At 40.5% G+C, this 18,390-nt stretch overlaps 1 protein-coding gene across 2 annotated transcripts in view; it reads right to left on the minus strand.

The window, feature by feature from the left end:
- The window catches only part of SNTB1 (syntrophin beta 1), a 278,226-nt gene that overhangs the window by 80,526 nt on the left and 179,310 nt on the right, over positions 1-18,390 (minus strand). For both annotated transcript variants that reach the window (XM_519931.9, XM_024345265.3), the window contains exon 3: positions 17,904-18,111. In XM_519931.9, the coding sequence (XP_519931.2) occupies positions 17,904-18,111 (208 nt within the window). The remainder of the gene's footprint in view (positions 1-17,903; positions 18,112-18,390) is intronic.

Consider the following 18,390-nt stretch of genomic DNA (forward strand, 5'->3'; position numbering starts at 1 on the left):
GTGCAAATGGCATTATCATATTTCCAGGAACCAAATACCATTCATTAGATGGCCAAGTGAGCAGCCTCAAGGTCAGAGCTGAAAGTTTTAAAGCAAGTCTCTTTAAGTGCAAACGTTATTTCTGCCATCTGAATAACATAAGCCAGTTTGAATCGAACGGAGGTAAAAAGATTACAGCATGTCTTTCTCCTTCCTTAGTTTTCTTCCTTTCCTTTCATTTCCTTTCCTTCCCTTCATCTTTTCTTCTTTCTTTCCTACCCATTTCTCTCTTAACTGGATGTAGCTCTTTAAAAACGAACTGTTCTTCTCCCTTTATCTTTTCTTCTTTCTTTCCTACCCATTTCTCTCTTAACTGGATGTAACTCTTTAAAAGCTAACTGTTCACCTCAGGGTGGGGCCTCCTAAATTATCCTCTGTAATTCATCATTCAGCACCCACATAGTGCGTACACACCTCTTACCACCTTTTCCTGGACGACAAGAAACTCTTGTAGGAGTGAAAAAATCATATTAGGAAAGGAAGCCTTCCTCACATCTCCAAGTCGGCAATGATTCAAAAATAATTATTTAATAGTACATTTTGGGTAGTATCATCAACTTTCCTTTTCTTTAAGGGTGGACCAATGAGGAAGAGATTACTAGCAGTTGGTGATTTTTTATTTTTATTTTTATTTTTTTTATTTTTTTTAAAATTTATTTATTTTATTGATCATTCTTGGGTGTTTCTCGCAGAGGGGGATTTGGCAGGGTCATAGGACAATAGTGGAGGGAGGGTCAGCAGATAAACAAGTGAACAAAGGTCTCTGGTTTTCCTAGGCAGAGGACCCTGCGGCCTTCCGTAGTGTTTGTGTCCCTGGGTACTTGAGATTAGGGAGTAGTGATGACTCTTAACGAACATGCTGCCTTCAAGCATCTGTTTAACAAAGCACAACTTGCACCACCCTTAATCCATTTAACCCTGAGTGGACACAGCACATGTTTCAGAGAGCACAGAGTTGGGGGTAAGGTCACCGATCAACAGGATCACAAGGCAGAAGAATTTTTCCTAGTACAGAACAAAACGAAAAGTCTCCCGTGTCTACCTCCCTCTACACAGACATGGCAACCATCCGATTTCTCAATCTTTTCCCCACCTTTCCCCCGCTTCTATTCCACAAAACCGCCATTGTCATCATGGCCCATTCCCAATGAGCTGCCGGGTACACCTCCCAGACGGGGCGGTGGCCGGGCAGAGGGGCTCCTCACTTCCCAGTAGGGGCGGCCGGGCAGAGGCGCCCCTCATCTCCCGGACCGGGCAGCTGGCTGGGCGGGGGGCTGACCCCCCCACCTCCCTCCCAGACGGGGCGGCTGGCCAGGCAGAGGGGCTCCTCACTTCCCAGTAGGGGCGGCCGGGCAGAGGCGCCCCTCAAGTTGGTGATTTTTTAGATTCGACTACTTGACTCAACACTGGTGCTTAAGATTAGCTTGATTTTTTTTTTTTTTTTTTTTTTTTTTGAGACAGTGTCTCACTCTTTCACACGGCCTGGGGTACAGTGGTGTGATCATAGCTCACTGCAGCCTTGAATTCCTGGGCTTAAGTGATCTTCCTGCCTCAGCCTTCCCAGTAAGCTAGAACTACAGGGGCACACCACAATACCTGACTAAACTAAAAAAAGTTTTTTTTTGTTTTTGTTTTTTTTGTAAAATTGGGGGCTCTTGCTACATTGCCCCAGGCTGGTCTCAAACTCCTGGCCTCAAGTGACCCTCTCAACTTGGCTTCCCAAAGTGCTGGGATTGCAGGCATAAGCCACCATGCCAGGCCTAGCTTGATTTTTGCAGTCCTGGTTTGAAAAAGAAAACCAAACAAATATAATATTATGTTTAAAATTACACAGCATGCAGCACTCCCATTTGCATAAAGCCACTTAAAAAATTAAAGGTCAAACTAATCATTTCAACACCAAGGATCAGCTTTCTTATTAGCACAATTCAAAGAGTAGTTTTTATTCTCAATGATCACATCTTTTCTGGCAGAATCCCAATAAGCACTTTGCACCATGACAACGAGGAGGTGCACACAACATTGCTGAAGATGCCTGTGCTCCTCCTGAAAGGGAACGTGGCTCCTGCAGAGCGAGGCCAGCAGCCTGGTGCACAGGCACATGCTCACTCATCAAATCATCTGCTCTGGCAGATAATGGTGTAGAACAAGCTTGTCCAACCCATGGCCCATGGGCCACATGTGGCCCGGGACAGCTTTGAATGTGGCCCAACACAAATTTGTGTTGAAAACATTATGAGTTTTTTTGCAATTTTAAAAAGCTCATTAGCTATCGTTAGTGTTAGTGTATTTTATGTGTGGGCCAAGGCAATTCTTCTTCTAATGTGGCCCAGGAAAGCCAAAAGATTGGACACCCCTGGTGTAGAATCAGTGAGCTCTTAGCATGTTAAAGGCAGTAAGGAATATAGAATCACTCTATAAAGCACCAAGCAAATATTTAATTTTGCTATGATAACTCATGTGGTTCTTAGAGTTGGGATACCAAGGAAGAATATTTTTGTGGAATGAGAAACTGGAGTGTTCACTTCTAAATCCACTTTGGTATCATACATAAAGCTCCAGGCTATATTTCACAAAAGCAATTTGCTACATCTGTCTAATTTTTTAAAAGAAAGATAATCCACAGATTTATAAATACTGGGTGAAGACTGAATTGATATGTAAAACTCACTAGAACGAGTGCTAAGGTAGAATAGAACACCTACCTGACCCAGTGGTGGGGACTCAAAAAATGCTGTTGAATTATTTTCCAAAGGAACTTACGGTATTGGGCTTCCTCGTGCATTTTGGATGAGGTGTTTTGTTGGTCAGCCTTGGTTGGCATAATAGCATGTCCAACCTCACTCCATACTCAGAATTCGCCTCCAGATCCCTAGCTCTGAGACCGGAGGTCTCCTTAGAATAGGTACAAGGTGATCAGTTAAGCCAAACAGGGTGAAAGTGAAAAAGAGAGAGAAAATACATTTGGACTAAGGGGGATGCCCATGTGACTGTAAAGTAGATTTTCGTATACTGCCTTTGAAGACGATTCCAAAGAAGAATTCTAAAAATGCAATACAGCAGCAAACGAGTGAAGGTACAACTGCCTAAGGGTGTTTCTAGAAAGGCAGTATCACCTGAATATATATATATATATATATAATATATATATATAAAAATATATATATATAATACATATAAAAATATATATATATTATATATATATAAAAATATATATATAATATATATAAAAATATATATATATTATATATATATAAAAATATATATATAATATATATAAAAATATATATATATTATATATATATATAAAATATATATATATTATATATATATAAAAAAAATATATATTATATATATATATAAAAATATATATATTATATATATATAAAAATATATATATATATTTAGTGCTCTAGCCACCTAAGATTAATGGCTATTCTTAAACGAGGCCATGCATTTTGCGTCTTTATGCCTTTGCACATACTATTTCTGCAACCTGGAAAGTCTTTCTCTACCTGATTTTTACGATTCAGTTTAAGAGCTTTCTTAACCTCTTAGTCCAAGTGAGCTGATTGCTTCCTTTGAGCCCCCACTGATTTAATATGGAAATAAATTATAGCATGCACAGGTCTGTATTTGAAATTCTTAGGTTCCATGTTTGTCTTCCTCATTTGTTTGTGAGTTCCCTGAGAACTTCTTTGTATCTCCAGCTTACTGCCTCACCTATTATAAACAATTATCTAAAATTAATTTCCTTGTCCCTTACATTCATATTGCCCATTCTCTTTATCAGCACATATCACAATCTGAATTGTTTGTTTTCTTACAAATTATCTACCTCCCCTGCTGAAAGTAAGCTCCAGTGCAGCAAGGAACTTGTCTGACGTGTCACCATCATAGCCCCAGTACTTTCACTTGCTTGGCATATTGTATGTGCTCAATAGTTACTTACAGAGTGAATGAATTATAGGTGCTGAATAGTGTTTATCAAATGGATAAGAAAATGACTAGTCGTATATTTGTTTGTTTAAAAAATCACTTGATTATTTATAAGCAAAAAGATGTTCAATCCCTAAAAGATGAGGGATAAATAAAAAATAGATTTCTGTGACAGTTCCATTCTGGTTTCTGGCTGTTGGACGCTGGATGAAATTACCTTTCAACCCAGTTATTATTCAAGTTAAAGCCTTGAAGCTTGGCAAGGAGGAGAAACAATATGGTAAAAGGGCAAAGGGTGGAAAATCTAGAGCTGGGAGAAGTTGGTTTCCACATTTCTGAGGCCCATTTTCTCAGAAAAATATCAAGGTTCATGGTTAAGCTTCCAGAAACCTGTCTTTTTCAAATGCACCATAATAACTAGCAATTATGTTTAAGGTTCTAGTTTGTTAAAAGTTTAAATAGAAAAATGAGAAAACAATAAAATCCATATCTTTGGGTTAGTTTCTACTAAAGCCATCAAGAACCCTAAAATTCCTAAAAATACTTCTTCCTTCAATTTCTGGTCTCTTGCAGTGAGAAGAAATACAGCAATTATGAATACATTATTTTATGCTTTTATTGAAAGATCTTTTTATACTAATTTAAAATTGCCTTTTAAAATCAATTTTATATAAACTTTAGAAAGGTGTTTTTATAATTTACAGTTCATTAAATATGGAGTTACTTCTACAAGATTCATAATGGAGTATTGGTGAAAATTATACATATATATATATAGAGAGAGAGAGAGAGAGAAAGAGACAGAGAGAAAGAGAGAGATTTCATTTTTAGGGAACTTGGAATTGATTTACGTTAACTCTGACTTATGACCTCTTTTCCAGACATGAAGTACTACGTTCTTTATTTCAGGGCCTTGTGAAATTAGGCAGCAGGTCATCTATGATCCATTTGAAGCTTTTAAATCTTTCCCCTTTTGAAGACTATTCAGCCTGATTTTTCCCATCAAGCTCTCTTTGGAAACCCCATTTCACACAGTGCATTCTGCCTCCCTAATTTTGTCAGCACTATTGTTAAGTATTGATTTTGATTCTTTATTAAGTTCGGTTTTTACTCTACCATTTACGGTAGATCTTTGGCCTTCATGATTTAATACAGTTTTTACTCTGTGTGACCTTGAATGCTGATGACTTGCACTAATTTGTCATTGTGTTAAGGGCCAGTTTTGAAGTGTGATCTGACACTCAGACCTGGAGGAGGCCCAGATAACCCCCTCTCTAGGCATGTCAGCATGGCTCTGCTGTCCTACCCTTGCATGAAGGCATGAAAGACACATACATTTTTGTAAAATGGCCTAAAAAGCCAAACGATGGTGTTGATGGAAGTTCTGTGAAGATGATAGTTCTTTGCCAGAAAATAGAAGTTAGGGATAAATTAAAGAATAGAATATTGGATCAGTAGTTCTGAGCCATTTGGTAAATCAATATTTCAGTAAAAAAAGTCCAGTACAACTCATTTTTATTGCACTTAATAGAAGAAAGTGTGTGTGTGTGCACACACACACACATATAGTAGCATTCACAAATTTGGAGATTTCTAGAGGCCTCTATACAAACTCCATTCCAAAAATACTCCAAAAGTAACTGCTACTTTTCTAATAAGACATGCAAGCTAGAGAGCTGACTGCTCTCATCTGCTGGATTACATTTATTGGATGCTATGTGCTGGCCCTGTGCCAGCCATTATACAAAAACAATTTCAATTAAGTTGTATAAATTATCTTTTGCAGTAGGTATTAATGTCTTTTTTTTACAGACACAAAAAGTGAGGATTAAATATTTTTTAAAAACTTGTCAAAAGTCACTCAACCAGTAAGTAGCAAACTGGGGATTAAAATCCAGGTAGGTCTCCATGCAAAGCCCCTGCTCTTCCTTCTATAGTGTGGTACTTCACTGCCCTTCCCTGCCTCCCACATATTCATTCGATAAGTTCTTATTGCACTTACTTGACCCCAATTTTATTTCTAGGTTCTCCAAATTCACCTTAGCCAAAATGGTTGATGTTTGAATTCAACAGCTAATATACAGCCAGTTAAACTGTGCAGCACAACTCCCCCCACCCCCACCCCCACACACACCAGGGATATTCTTGTGTTTTCAGCACTGACACTATTGACTTCAGGTTATCTTATGGTGTGTTCAGAGATCCAGGCACACAAAAGTGAATGTTTGCCTGAAACTTTGTAAAATACACAGACATGCCTACTGATGGAATCCTCTAGCACACTTTTTTCCAATGCCTCTTATGAGAATCCAACTGGGTTAAAATGCATCTTCCTCCTCCCTCCCTCCCTCCCTTCCCTCGCTCCTTTCCTCTCTTCCTCCCTCCCTCTCTCTCTTCTTCCCTCTCTTTTCTTTTCTTTCTTTTTTCTTTCTTTCTCTCCCTCTCCCTCTCTTTCTCCCTCCCCCAGGCTGGAGTACAGTGGTGCAGTCTCTGCTCACTGCAACCTCCACCTCCCGGGTTCAAGTGATTCTCCTGCCTCAGCCTCCCAAGTAGCTGGGATTACAGGCACCCGACACCATGCCCGGCTAATTTTTGTATTTTCAGTAGAGACGAGGTTTCACAGTGTTGGCCAGGGTGGTCTTGAACTCCTGACCTCAGGTGATCCACCCACCTTGGCCTCCCAAAGTTCTGGGATTATAGGCGTGAGCCACCATGCCTGGCCTTTATTTCCTCTTTCATGCCCACTGGTGGAGGTGCTACTGAGCAGGAAAGTGACCCTATAAGTGGACAGCTAACTAGGGAAAAGAAGATGCAGTAAAGTGTCTAGGGAACCTGCAACTGAGAAGATGCCAAGATTAGTTCAGGGAAGATTTAGTCTGTTTGTATACAGAGCAGAGAATAAAAGAACAAGAAGTGAGAAATGGGAAAGTGGAGGGGTAGGGAAGGGCGGTCAGAGAGTACAATGAACAGTACAGCCACATGTTTTGTGAGCCAAAATAAAGTAGTAGGTTGGTGCAAAAGTAATTGCATAATTAAAGTAATGGCAAAAATCACAATTACTTTTGCATCAACACAATAGATCAACAAACAAGTATAGTAATAGGCATTATGAGTTATATTTCAGAAGCTTTTCAGAACAGAAGGAATGTGTCAGTTCTACACAGGGCAAGAGAGAGCTTGGTCAATGGGTCACCGTGACCAGAAACCAACTATAATTCCATCTTCTTTCTCCTTTCATGCACCCCCAGGTTTCACTCTTTCATTCTCTTTCTCATTTTTCCAGAGATCTCTTCCACGTTTTGACTCAGACCAAGTGCCTGGGTTTCCCTCCCTCCTCCCCGATCCCCAGCAAAGCCACTTTGAACAAATAATGTGAATTGTACCTCATTCCCAGAGAAAATGTGTTGCAGTGTCTACTGCCAACAGGGAATCATTTTCTGGCTAACATCACTGGTCTACCATCTCATGCATTCAACAAACGTTAAGTTGACCACTTACTATTCCCCAGACACTGTCTAGGCACTGGAACTATAGAACTAAATAAGAAGCAGCCTCTTTTCTTGGCAGGGTTACAAGCTGCAGGGCCAAAACACATGGAGAAATATTTTAGGGCCTCTCTCTCTGAATCACTGTGATAAAGTGACTAATGTAATTCTGAGAGTCCTGCTTGGCCTCTCCAGCTCCGTAAAGATCTCTGTTTTCACCTTGATGCAGCCCATATGTAGATATGGATGTTCTTAAATCAGATTCTAGAATTATAGCTTCACCTATATTTCTAACCCTAATTATAAATAAAATCAATATTTTAAAAACTTCACACTGACTGACTTGCTAAACCAGAAAATGAATTCAGCTTACAAACCAGAAAATACCAACTTGAGAGAGTTTCAGGATGGAAAATGAAATGTGTTCATTTGCATTGCATAGCAGCCCAGTACTATTAGAAGTAATAAAAAGCCCAAACCAAACATGTAAGGATGCAAAGAAACTCTGAAAATGATGTTTGAGAATTTCAAAGCATTAAAAAAAATAATTATTCCATGATGTGAGGGACAAGGGAGCAAGTAAATGCCAATGTGAGTTATCAGAATGTGAATACAGCTGTAAATAGAAGTAAACTTCTAGGTGGTGGCTATAACCTTCAACATGTCACAGTACTAGCCATTATATTTAACTCTGTCCCACCTAAAGGTCCCATATACCTAAAGGAATCCCTGCTGAAATTCCTCCCCTCATGGGAACACACCAGTGATTATAGTAGATATTGTTGGTCCCCTGCCAAAATTCCCTTTGTTAGGCCAGTGCACCCTAGCCTTACCTGAAGTGCATGTTGACTGGTCACAGCTTAACCTTTTCCTTCTCTAGAGAATTGCCCTTGGCTGATGGGAATGGCCACTCTCTACCTCTATGGGAGACCACAGCCGGTGGCTGCCTTATATGGGTGTACAAAGTCCTGGCTCCTTTGGCTTAAAGTGGGAGAACTCTGTGCTGCTATTCCTACTCCTGAGCTTCAGTGGGATCAGGCTGAAACTAGATTTCAGCTAATACTACATTTCTGTTTACCTTCCTCTGCAGCCTAGCCTGCTTCACTCACTTCCTTACAGGTTTCTCCTAAGAGCCTCACTCAGTTGATTGCTCCCCAAGAATCTCCGTCTCAGACTCTGCTTCTAAAGAATTTGGAGACATTGATCAATGTAAGGCCTCATGATCATTGTAAGGCTTAAAACTTCATGTGTTGCCTTGACATATTTGAGCCTCACATGTCTCCAAAAGCCTACTGGTGAGTTAACCTGGTTCCCTTGATATGCCTGCCACCCAGCTAGTTCTCTTATCAGCTGGACCAGCTACACTGCACCTAGTCCTCAACCTAGTGGGTTTTATTTCCCTAACAGCCTGTGAAATTATTCAAAGAACCCAATCACATCCTCCCCTAGGAACCAGGGCACACCTCATCCTCCTATTACTGCAAAATATGCTTCCCAGTGCTTCTGCTGTGTCACTCTGCTCCCTAGTGCAACCCCAATGTGGCCCTGCACGGCGTGCAGTGTCCTTCTCCCAGGCTGTGAGTATATGTGACTAATAAACTGCTGCTAATCTCATCTGTCCAGTGCTGAGTAGAGTGTGTTCGCCATCTCATCCTGTTTCAGGTAGGGAATATCTCCCTTACCAGTGGGGCAAAGAGGAGGTGACCAGAAAAATCAAATAATAGAAATTAATAGGAAAATCATTGTGTTTTGACCAAAGTCAGGCAGCTCTTCTGGAACACATCTATTTCATAAAGAAAGGGCAATCCACAATGCCCAATAAGATTAAAGTAGGTTCAACAGAGTCTGCTAGCCACGTGCATTAGTCTGTTTTGTGTTGCTGTAACAGAGTACCGTAGACTGGGTAATTTTTTGTTTGTTTGTTTGTTTTTTTGAGACAGAGTCTTGCTCTGTCACCCAGGTTGGAGTGCAGTGGCGCAATCTTGGCTCACTGCAACCTCTGCCTCCGGGGTTGAAGTGATTCTCCTGCCTCAGCCTCTTGATTAGCTGGGACTACAGGCATGTGCCAACACACCTGGCTAATTTTTGTATTTTTAGTAGACATGGGGTTTCACCATGTTGGCCAGGCTTGTCTCAAACTCCTGACCTCCAGTGATCCACCCATCTCAGCCTCCCAAAATGCTGGGATTACAGGCATGAACCACCGCACCCGCCCGACTAGGTAATTTATAAAGGAAAGACATTTATGTCTTGTAGTTCTGGAGGCTGGGAAGTCCAAGGATGAGGGGCCTGCACCTGGTGAGGACCTTCTTGCTGTGTCATCCCATGGCAGAAGAAGCAAGGGCAAGAGAGCATGCACATGAGAGAGTCTGGAAGGTGGTCAAGCATCCTTTTTATCAGGAGCCCAGTTCTGCAATAGCTAACTCACGCCCATGATAATGGCATTAATCCATTCATAAAGACACAGCCCCAATGACCTAATCATCTCTTAAAGGTCCCATCAATGGAACTCTGTTGCACTGTGGACTAAGTTTCTAACGCATGAACTTTGGGGACATATTCAAACCACAGCATTCCACGCCTTCCCCCAAAAATTCATGTCCTCCTCACATGCAAAATATATTCATTCCATCCCAATAGTCCCAGAGTCTTAACTTGGTCCGGCACCAACTCAAAAGTCCAAAGTTCAGAGTCTCATCTACATCAGATATGAGTGAGACTCAAAATTACAATTCATACTGAGGCAAATTCCCTCCAGCTGTGAGTCTGTGAAATCAAAACAAGTTATCTACTTCTGAAATACAATGATAGGACAGGCATAGGATAGACATTCCTGTTCCAAAAGGGAGAAATAGGCAAGAAGAAAGGGGTACCTGGTCCCAGTTAAGTCCAAAACACAAAAGGGAAAACAACATTAAGACTTAATGATGGAGAATGATCTCCTTTGACTCCATGTCTCAAATCCTAGGCACAGTGGGACAGACATGGGGCCTCCAGTGCCTGAGGCAGCCCTGCTGTCTGCGTGTGAACTAACAGGAAGTGGGCTGAAGTCATCCTTTTTCTCAGGACCCCACTTCTGAAATAACTAATCCATTCCTGTGATAATGGCATTAATCCATTCATGAAGGCAAAGCTCTCAAGACCTCATCACCTCTTACAGGTCCCAACTCTGTTGCATTAAGGACTAAGTTTCCAACACATGAACACTGGGGGACACGTTCAAACCACAGCACCACGTGGCTAGGCACAGGGGGCTTTCTATCTCAAGTTCTATGGTTCTCTCCAAAGAGATTGAAGCAGGCCCATATGAAGTTGTACGAATCAGCCTACAAGAAATAAAATGTACACACCCCCCTATCTTACATGGGCAGCTCTAATGTTTCCACTTTGGTGAGAACAATTCACTTTACTAAATTCAATTTACTAAATTCAGATGACTGTGAAGGCATGCAGAAAAGTGGGCATATTTCATACTGCCTCTGCCACCCACCTACTCACTCATCCCAATTTAAAATCTCTGATGTTTCATTTGAGAGAATAGATGATGGAGGCAATCTGAATGAAATTCATACTGGCACATTTAGTTTAAACACTTGTAGCAAAAGACTAATGGGAAGATTCCCAAGCTGCTGCCAGATTTTTTTCTTAGTCTTGCTCCATCTCAGAGGTGATTCACTCAGGAACTTGATGACTCCCTTTTAAAGCAACACAATAGGACTATTAGCACTTAATTGCATTAACAGCCTGTGTTTTCTACCATAACCAATAGTCTTGATTTAGGAATGATGCAAGCCAGGGTAGCTTGGACAGTAGTTCTATTTCTATCTCTTATCAGATGGGAGTTCCCTCAGGTCAGAGACTATTTTCTCCCTGGAAGAAGCAGTGAGAAATTCTGACTTAGGTAATTTTTTTTAGGCAGATGGTGGGGCTGATATATTTAGAGGCTCCAAAAATATCATTCTGTTAATTACACTGTCAAGATCTTGATTACAGCAGCCTGTTTTACTAGGGCCAGGGCTATTTTACATTCACACTGAGATTCTTCTAATGTAGGTGGGCAATGTAGCTAGAGAATGAAATCACTTGGTTGGTTCTAGTTACCTAGAATTGGGGGGGATGAGTAAATTGCTATTGTTGGAACTGAAAATTAATGGTGATCTAACAAATTATGTAAGAATATAGACTATAGTATGTATATATATATATATATATAGAGAGAGAGATATCAATATATTCACATAGATAAATAGGTAATTAGATAGGGATGAATAGATAGATACAGGGAGGTAGACAGATTGAGAAATCTCTCAGTTCTGCCTTTGCACAGTAGTGCTGGGTAATAAAAATGACTGTGAAAGCTGAAACCACACTAAGCAATCTTAATCAGTTGGAAAAATTAGGATCATTACATGACCTTTAAAATTTTTTATCAAAATGTTAAAAACTGCCTTACTGTCAATTATATATGCATAGGGAGATGAAAAATAGAGTAAATGTTTACTTAGTAATCTCTAATTTAAAACATTAGAAGAATTGAGGATTAAAGTGAAGAGTAGTTTGAACAGACCTTTTTGTCTTCTCCTCATCTAACTTATAATATAGAACAAGCTTTTTTTTTTTAATGCTTTGACAAATTGTCATCATCCTTTCTAAGTTTGGATCAGCTAGCAACATTTTATCCTTTGCACTTTCAATGATGTGAGCTATCTTTGAGAGTTTCTTTAATGTGAAGTTTTCACAAGTGTCACCTCCTCTGGGGCATCTTCATCCTTCGTCACAGCTACAGTCTTCACTTACAGGTTATAAGTTTACCTTCCCTAAGTTCTTCTGGTTGCTATCTTGAACAGTATCAGTGTGAACATTTCCAAGGGCAGCTATTTCTGCTATCATTCCATTTATGTTTGATGCAAATTTCATTTCCAGCATTACCACTTTTTGTACCTTTGCTGCACTGTCATCTTTGTGGGACAACTGCCTCTTTCTAGGATCCATTCTTGTGAAGTGTCATATGGATTTGTCACTGGGAGACAGGGAAGAAAGGGAGTTATCTCCTTTGCTGTCTGTGTGTGAACTGATTAACAGAGGTGCCATGGCCAATCACCCATAGATTTTGAAAGAAGCGATGTGATTGGTCACCAGTCAGGATGTACCTCTGCTAATTACATGGTGGGATTTGTGAACTGAAGACTTAGCAATGAGGTCTGTACTTATGAAATTACTCACAGTTAATATGCCTTGGTAGCAGAAATTTGAACTGTTTTGTTGAGAGACTGGCGTATCTAATTAAATAATGATAACTGAAATTCATGGATATGTGTGTGTGTGTATGGGTATATACAAATTGCCTTCCCCTAATCTGCCCTATGAAATATGATTGCAGTCTCTGTAGGACCTGTTCTTTGAACTTTTATAGTACAAAATTAGGAAGGAAGAGAAGGGAGGAGGATTACTCTGTGGAAGATAAAAGAAGGAACCTAACCAGAGAGGTTCAGTTGATTGACATAGTCAAGAATGGAAGAGAAGGACAGAAAGGAGAGAATGTCTTCTTGTTTTTCTTCTTTTAGAGTCATGAGAAGAATGGAAGCAGTTGAAGATATAGGATGGATATGGATAGGAGAGATGAGAAGATCTTGGTAAGTGTTGCCCGGCCTAGGTATACACATTTCCCTTATTTTCATAATTTTAAAGGATTTGAATTATCTTGGTATGTCTCTTAGCTCTGAAGCTGTGCTTTTGGTCTGCGATACTGCTCTAGATGGGATTGTTGGAGGCATTACTCATAAGGACACATGTTTCCTGGGCCCCTTTATTAGCTCAGCTTAGTGGAAAGTGCTGGACTTTGGAGTTAGAAAGAGAAGCTCAAATTCTAAATCTACCACATACTAGAGGAGAGATCTTAGAAAAGTGACTCAAATACTACAAGTTTACCTCATTGGATTTGGATTATTTGAAGCATATTGCCCATAATAAGTATGAATTACCAACTTCCTTTTCTCCAGTAACACCATGGGGAGGCACAACTACATAAACGTTCCCATTTGAAAGAATACGAAATGGAAATGAATAAAGCTGATACCTGAACTTGCATCTCAGAGCTCCCAACTGGGCTTTTGTTTTGCTGTGTTGTGTTTTTGTGTATTTAATCTACAAGAAATAGTTTGCAAACCGAGATAACAAGGGAAAGCAAAGGGAATGCCTGATGAACTGAGCACAAAATATAACTCAACAATGCTGCTGTGTCCCTGTTTATTACTGTTTTTCTAAGTAGCAAGAGAGCTAGAACTTAGCTTGTTTTTCTCTTATCTGAAACGTAATGATAACTGTAAAAGGATTAGATGAACTAAGAAATAAAGATTGGGAAAAATGTGTTTGGGGCATGACACATTTTACAATTCACAGGAGTTAGTATTTATGGGTCATCTTGGGCCAGATGGGGGCTTGCAAGGAGTTAAAAGATGTGAGGCTGGCTGGGCATGGTGGCTCACGCCTGTAATCCCAGGACTTTGGGAGGCCGACGTGGCCAGATCACCTGAGGTCAGGAGTTCGAGACCAGCCTGGCCAACAGAGCAAAACCCCATCTCTACTAAAACTACAAAAATTAGTTGGGTGTGGTGGCATGCGCCTGTAATTTCAGCTACTCGGGAGGCTGAGGTAGGAGAATTGCTTGAATCCGGAGGCAGAGGTTGCAGTGAGCCAACATCATGCCACTGCAATCCAGCCTGGGAGACAGAGTGAGACTCCATCTCAAAGAAAAAAAAAAAAAAAAAAGAAAGAGTTGAGGCTAATATGGTCATGGGAAAGGCTTTACATTGATGTGCATGACCCATCTACAGGCGACAGTGCTCACAGAGAAAGCAGATCGTCCATAATTGATAGCCAGGTGCAGTGGCACACACCTGTAGTCCCAGTTACTTGGGAGGCTGAGGCAGGAGGATTGCTTGAGTCCAGGAGTTCCAGCCTGGGCAACATTGTGAGACCCTGTCTATTGAAAAAATAATCTTCCATAATCAAGTTCTAGTCAAGATGTCAGGTCCGCTTGTCAGTTTTCTCCAGGATGAACTCTCGCTTCACTTTAGATCAGTCTCTGGTCTTCCCCTGACTCCCCCAACAAGCTGTACTAACACAGGCCTTCCTTCTTTCTCCTCTCTTGGAGTGCAGGGAAATTTCTCCATTCACTCAAATCCCTGTCATTTCTCAGAAGCCATTCTTCAAGTCTCCTGACTATCTCATGAAGAAAAATAATGTTAATATTAAACTTTCCTCCTGTGTAGCGTTGAGGAGGTTTTAGGATTTGCACTAAATGGAATTTTAAAAAGGAAGTTGTTGTTTCATATTTTTTGAGTTCATATAAATGGCGCTTTAAAAAATTTGAAATTAAATTAAATATGATCTGTACAACCTTGTCACAGAGTGACTGTGATAAATTTACAAAATCAAAATATAACAATATAGGAAAAGACAACATCAATTTAAGATAAATTACAGCTAGATATATATAGGATCACATTTTATGTCTTTACAAATACCAAGCAAATTCATGATATTTGTGATAATATAAGAAAGGCATCATATTAAGGATTTGCCATTCATTATAACATTTTGCTAAAAACCATTCATATATCTGCACACCAGGATTCAGTATTAAATATTTATTCAAAAAAATCTAGTTTGGATTTGTTCCTTTAAACTTGATCTATGGTAATCTTCTGAGAAGTGTGAAAATGAAGGCAATAAAAGACATTCTTGCTTCTCATAATTATCCATGATCATTATTGCTCTTACAGATTCTCTGCATAATACCCTTAAGGAGACCTCTGGAACGATGATCTGAAATTACATCATAAGAACAATCATATGCTAAAAACAGGAAGAGCTTTATATGCACATTTATTGCTGTTCCATGAGAATGTCTAATAATATGTCTGCTAATAATTTGGGATAAGCAAAAGGCATGAGACAAATTATAGGTGAGAAAGAGTAACTTTTGGAAGATTTTTTAATTTCATGAATAGTGATAATGATTTTAAACATAGCTTGTGATTGAAGAGATGAGAGAAAAGTACCTTCAAGAATTAAGACCATCAACTTGGTAGATGCAGGGTTGCATGTGTTGGCCAGCCTCCCTTTGCCCCTTCAGATCCAGTCTCTACCTTTCCCATCCTTCTCTGTACCCTGGAAGACTCACCTTAAGAGTGCATCCGTGGGGCTTCTTACCTCTGGCTTCCAGCCAGCTTCAGCCCATGGAAGACACTAGCAGGGGGTCAGTGGGCAGGGGTTGGCAGGGGCTGCATTTCTCTTCCAAAGACCACAGCTGGTAGTGGGTGGCACTTTTCTACAGCTACAAGCCTCCCTAGTCTCAGGTAACTGCTGCTTCTCCTTGCCCTTTCTGGTCAAGGGATGGTAGTGGCTTCTTACTACTGTTGGCCCTGGAGTTCTTCTCTATCTCTTATTGGTTTCCCAAACCTTGGCTATACCTTATAAATTATTCCTGCATTAAATCCTTTCCAATGATCCCTTTCGACCTTCCCATCCATCTCCTGCCAGGATCCTGAAATATGTGCTATACCTCCAAGTCCACTCAGAAACTTAACCAAGTGAGAGCATTTTTCATCACAATCAGCTCCTTCTCTTGTTCTACAGTAAATGTTTGCTTTTGCTTCCCTGGTATCCATTCATTCTTTTTCTTGCACAGCACCTGATTTTTTCCATGAGAGAACCACCCCTCCTCATCTTCACTGCAAATGACTTAGGTGAGGCTGATTTCAGCACTAAGACTGAACGAATTATCCAAGTTAACCCAATTAGACTTATAATCTCAGGACTTGCATTGAAACAATTGGGGCAAAGAGGCCTTTCTTCACTGAGACAACCAGGAGCAAAGAAAACATAAGCCTGGAACCGTCAGGCCAACTAGAGAGGAAGCCTGGTAATCAACTAATGAAAGGACAGGGAAAGAAAGAGATGGAGACTTAGACCTAATACATTATTTAAGTCCCTGGATCCCACCATGCCTGAAGCTTATCTTTGGACATTGCAGTTATCAGAACCCGGGCATGCTCATTTTGCTCAAGCTAAATTGAGTTGAGTTTTCTGCCACTTGTAATTGAAAGATCCTTGAGTATCAGGCCTTTTCCTAATAAAAACACATGCATTTGGAGAGAGTAGAAAGTGGGGAGTGATAGAGATGTGACTTTCAAAATTATATCAGCCATCCAGATTTATGCTCTTGTTTTCTTCAGGAACCCTAACACATAAACTCATGAGGGCTACGGGTGGTTTGTGTTTATTATGGATTTGGATGCTCCTACCACCAGCATTGTCCCTTTCGTTCTTTGAAATCTTTGAGAGATAGGACAATACCAAGCCCAACAACCCATTTGGTGTTAAATTTTTAGGCTAAGACCCACGCGTGATCTGCTGCAAACAAAGAACAATGGTGGAAAACCCGAGTATTATTTCTGGTGCCATTTGACTGGGCCTTCTCAGATGACAGGGTTCTTTGGCAGGAAAGGTGTTATTGTGACGTTCCCTATTCCCATTTACTGCCTATTAGAAAGTGAGTCACTGGGAGGTCAGATTATTCCCAAAGTCCAGTGTTCCTGAGCACTCCGGGTCAACTTCAAGGGACAGCAATCATGTGTAAGGACAATGGCAAAGGCTCGATCCTTTGAAATAGAGAGAAAGAGTAACTCCCAAGAGATGGCCACAGAGTGAGTTTTACTACCTTTAACATATCACATAACTTGGGGAAAAAAAATCAGGGACTGTGTTAATATGACCCAAAGTCTTTTCCACAGCAGCTGTCCTGTCTGAGACAGAGGCTAAGTCTTTATTATCTTTTCACTCCCTTCCCCACTCCTGCCTAGCACTGTGCCTCACAAAAGTAGGTGCTCTTTAATGATGACATTAAAGAGTGACTGGCTTAAGAGCATAAATAAAATATAAGGTAACATAAGAAAAGAGCCAGCATATAGTAATTGCTCAAGTAATTCTTGCTGTTATTTGCAAATGTATAATTGAATCATCTCAATTCAAACAAACAGGCTCATCAAAACCCACACAAACCCTTTTTAAGCAATAATTTTGACTTCCTTGCCTCCCAAAGCAAGAGCTCTGTTCTGAGTTTGAGTTATTTTCCCTTCCCTTCATACACAGATGTTAAAATAGGATCAATCTATTCCTCGACTCACTCATTCATCCATCCAACAACCTGGACCCCGTGCAATTTGCCACATGTTTGACTAAGTGCAGGTAATCAAAGTTGATTAAGACAAAACCCATGTATAATGTAAAGGCCTGTAGCCTGCTGGAGAGGAATGAGAAATCCACACAGACTGTGAATGAGAGAATCAGCCTATGGGATGAGATAACTTTAGTGGTTATGAGCGCTGGGGGAATCTTGGGGAGGACGACTATTACAGAGGAAGGTATTTTCCTTACCTTTTCTGCAAGCCAGCCAAGATGCCTAATCTCTCGGCTCCCAGCAATGCCTGTTTTCCCCAGCTGCTCTCTGACCTCAGCAATCACTCGGGTCAGCAGGTCATTAACATTGGAATGGATGGCACTGAACCATGCCTGGGCCGTGGCTGAGTCCTTGCTCCTTAGGATCACCGTGTGCTTAGCATCTGGAGAGTGGATTTCAAGCTGCCTACAGGAGCACAGAGAGAAGGGTTAGAAAGTTTCCTGGCAGGTCCTGCTTCGTCAAGATCTGGGTCACAAAGGTGAATTAATTCTTTACTCCTACTTTTAGACTTTGTCAGTTTCTAACGGGATGCCTTAACAGTCCCGCCATCCATTCGTTCACTCATTAATTCATCCACGCATATTTACTGGGTTCCCAAGTACTGGTCTACATATTGGGAACACAGCTGTGCAACCACCAAATCACCTAAATTAAGGTTATCTGATTTTCTTGTTATTCAGCTGA

Source organism: Pan troglodytes, chromosome 7, assembly GCF_028858775.2.
Source record: "Pan troglodytes isolate AG18354 chromosome 7, NHGRI_mPanTro3-v2.0_pri, whole genome shotgun sequence".
NCBI classification, from domain to species: Eukaryota; Metazoa; Chordata; class Mammalia; order Primates; family Hominidae; genus Pan; species Pan troglodytes.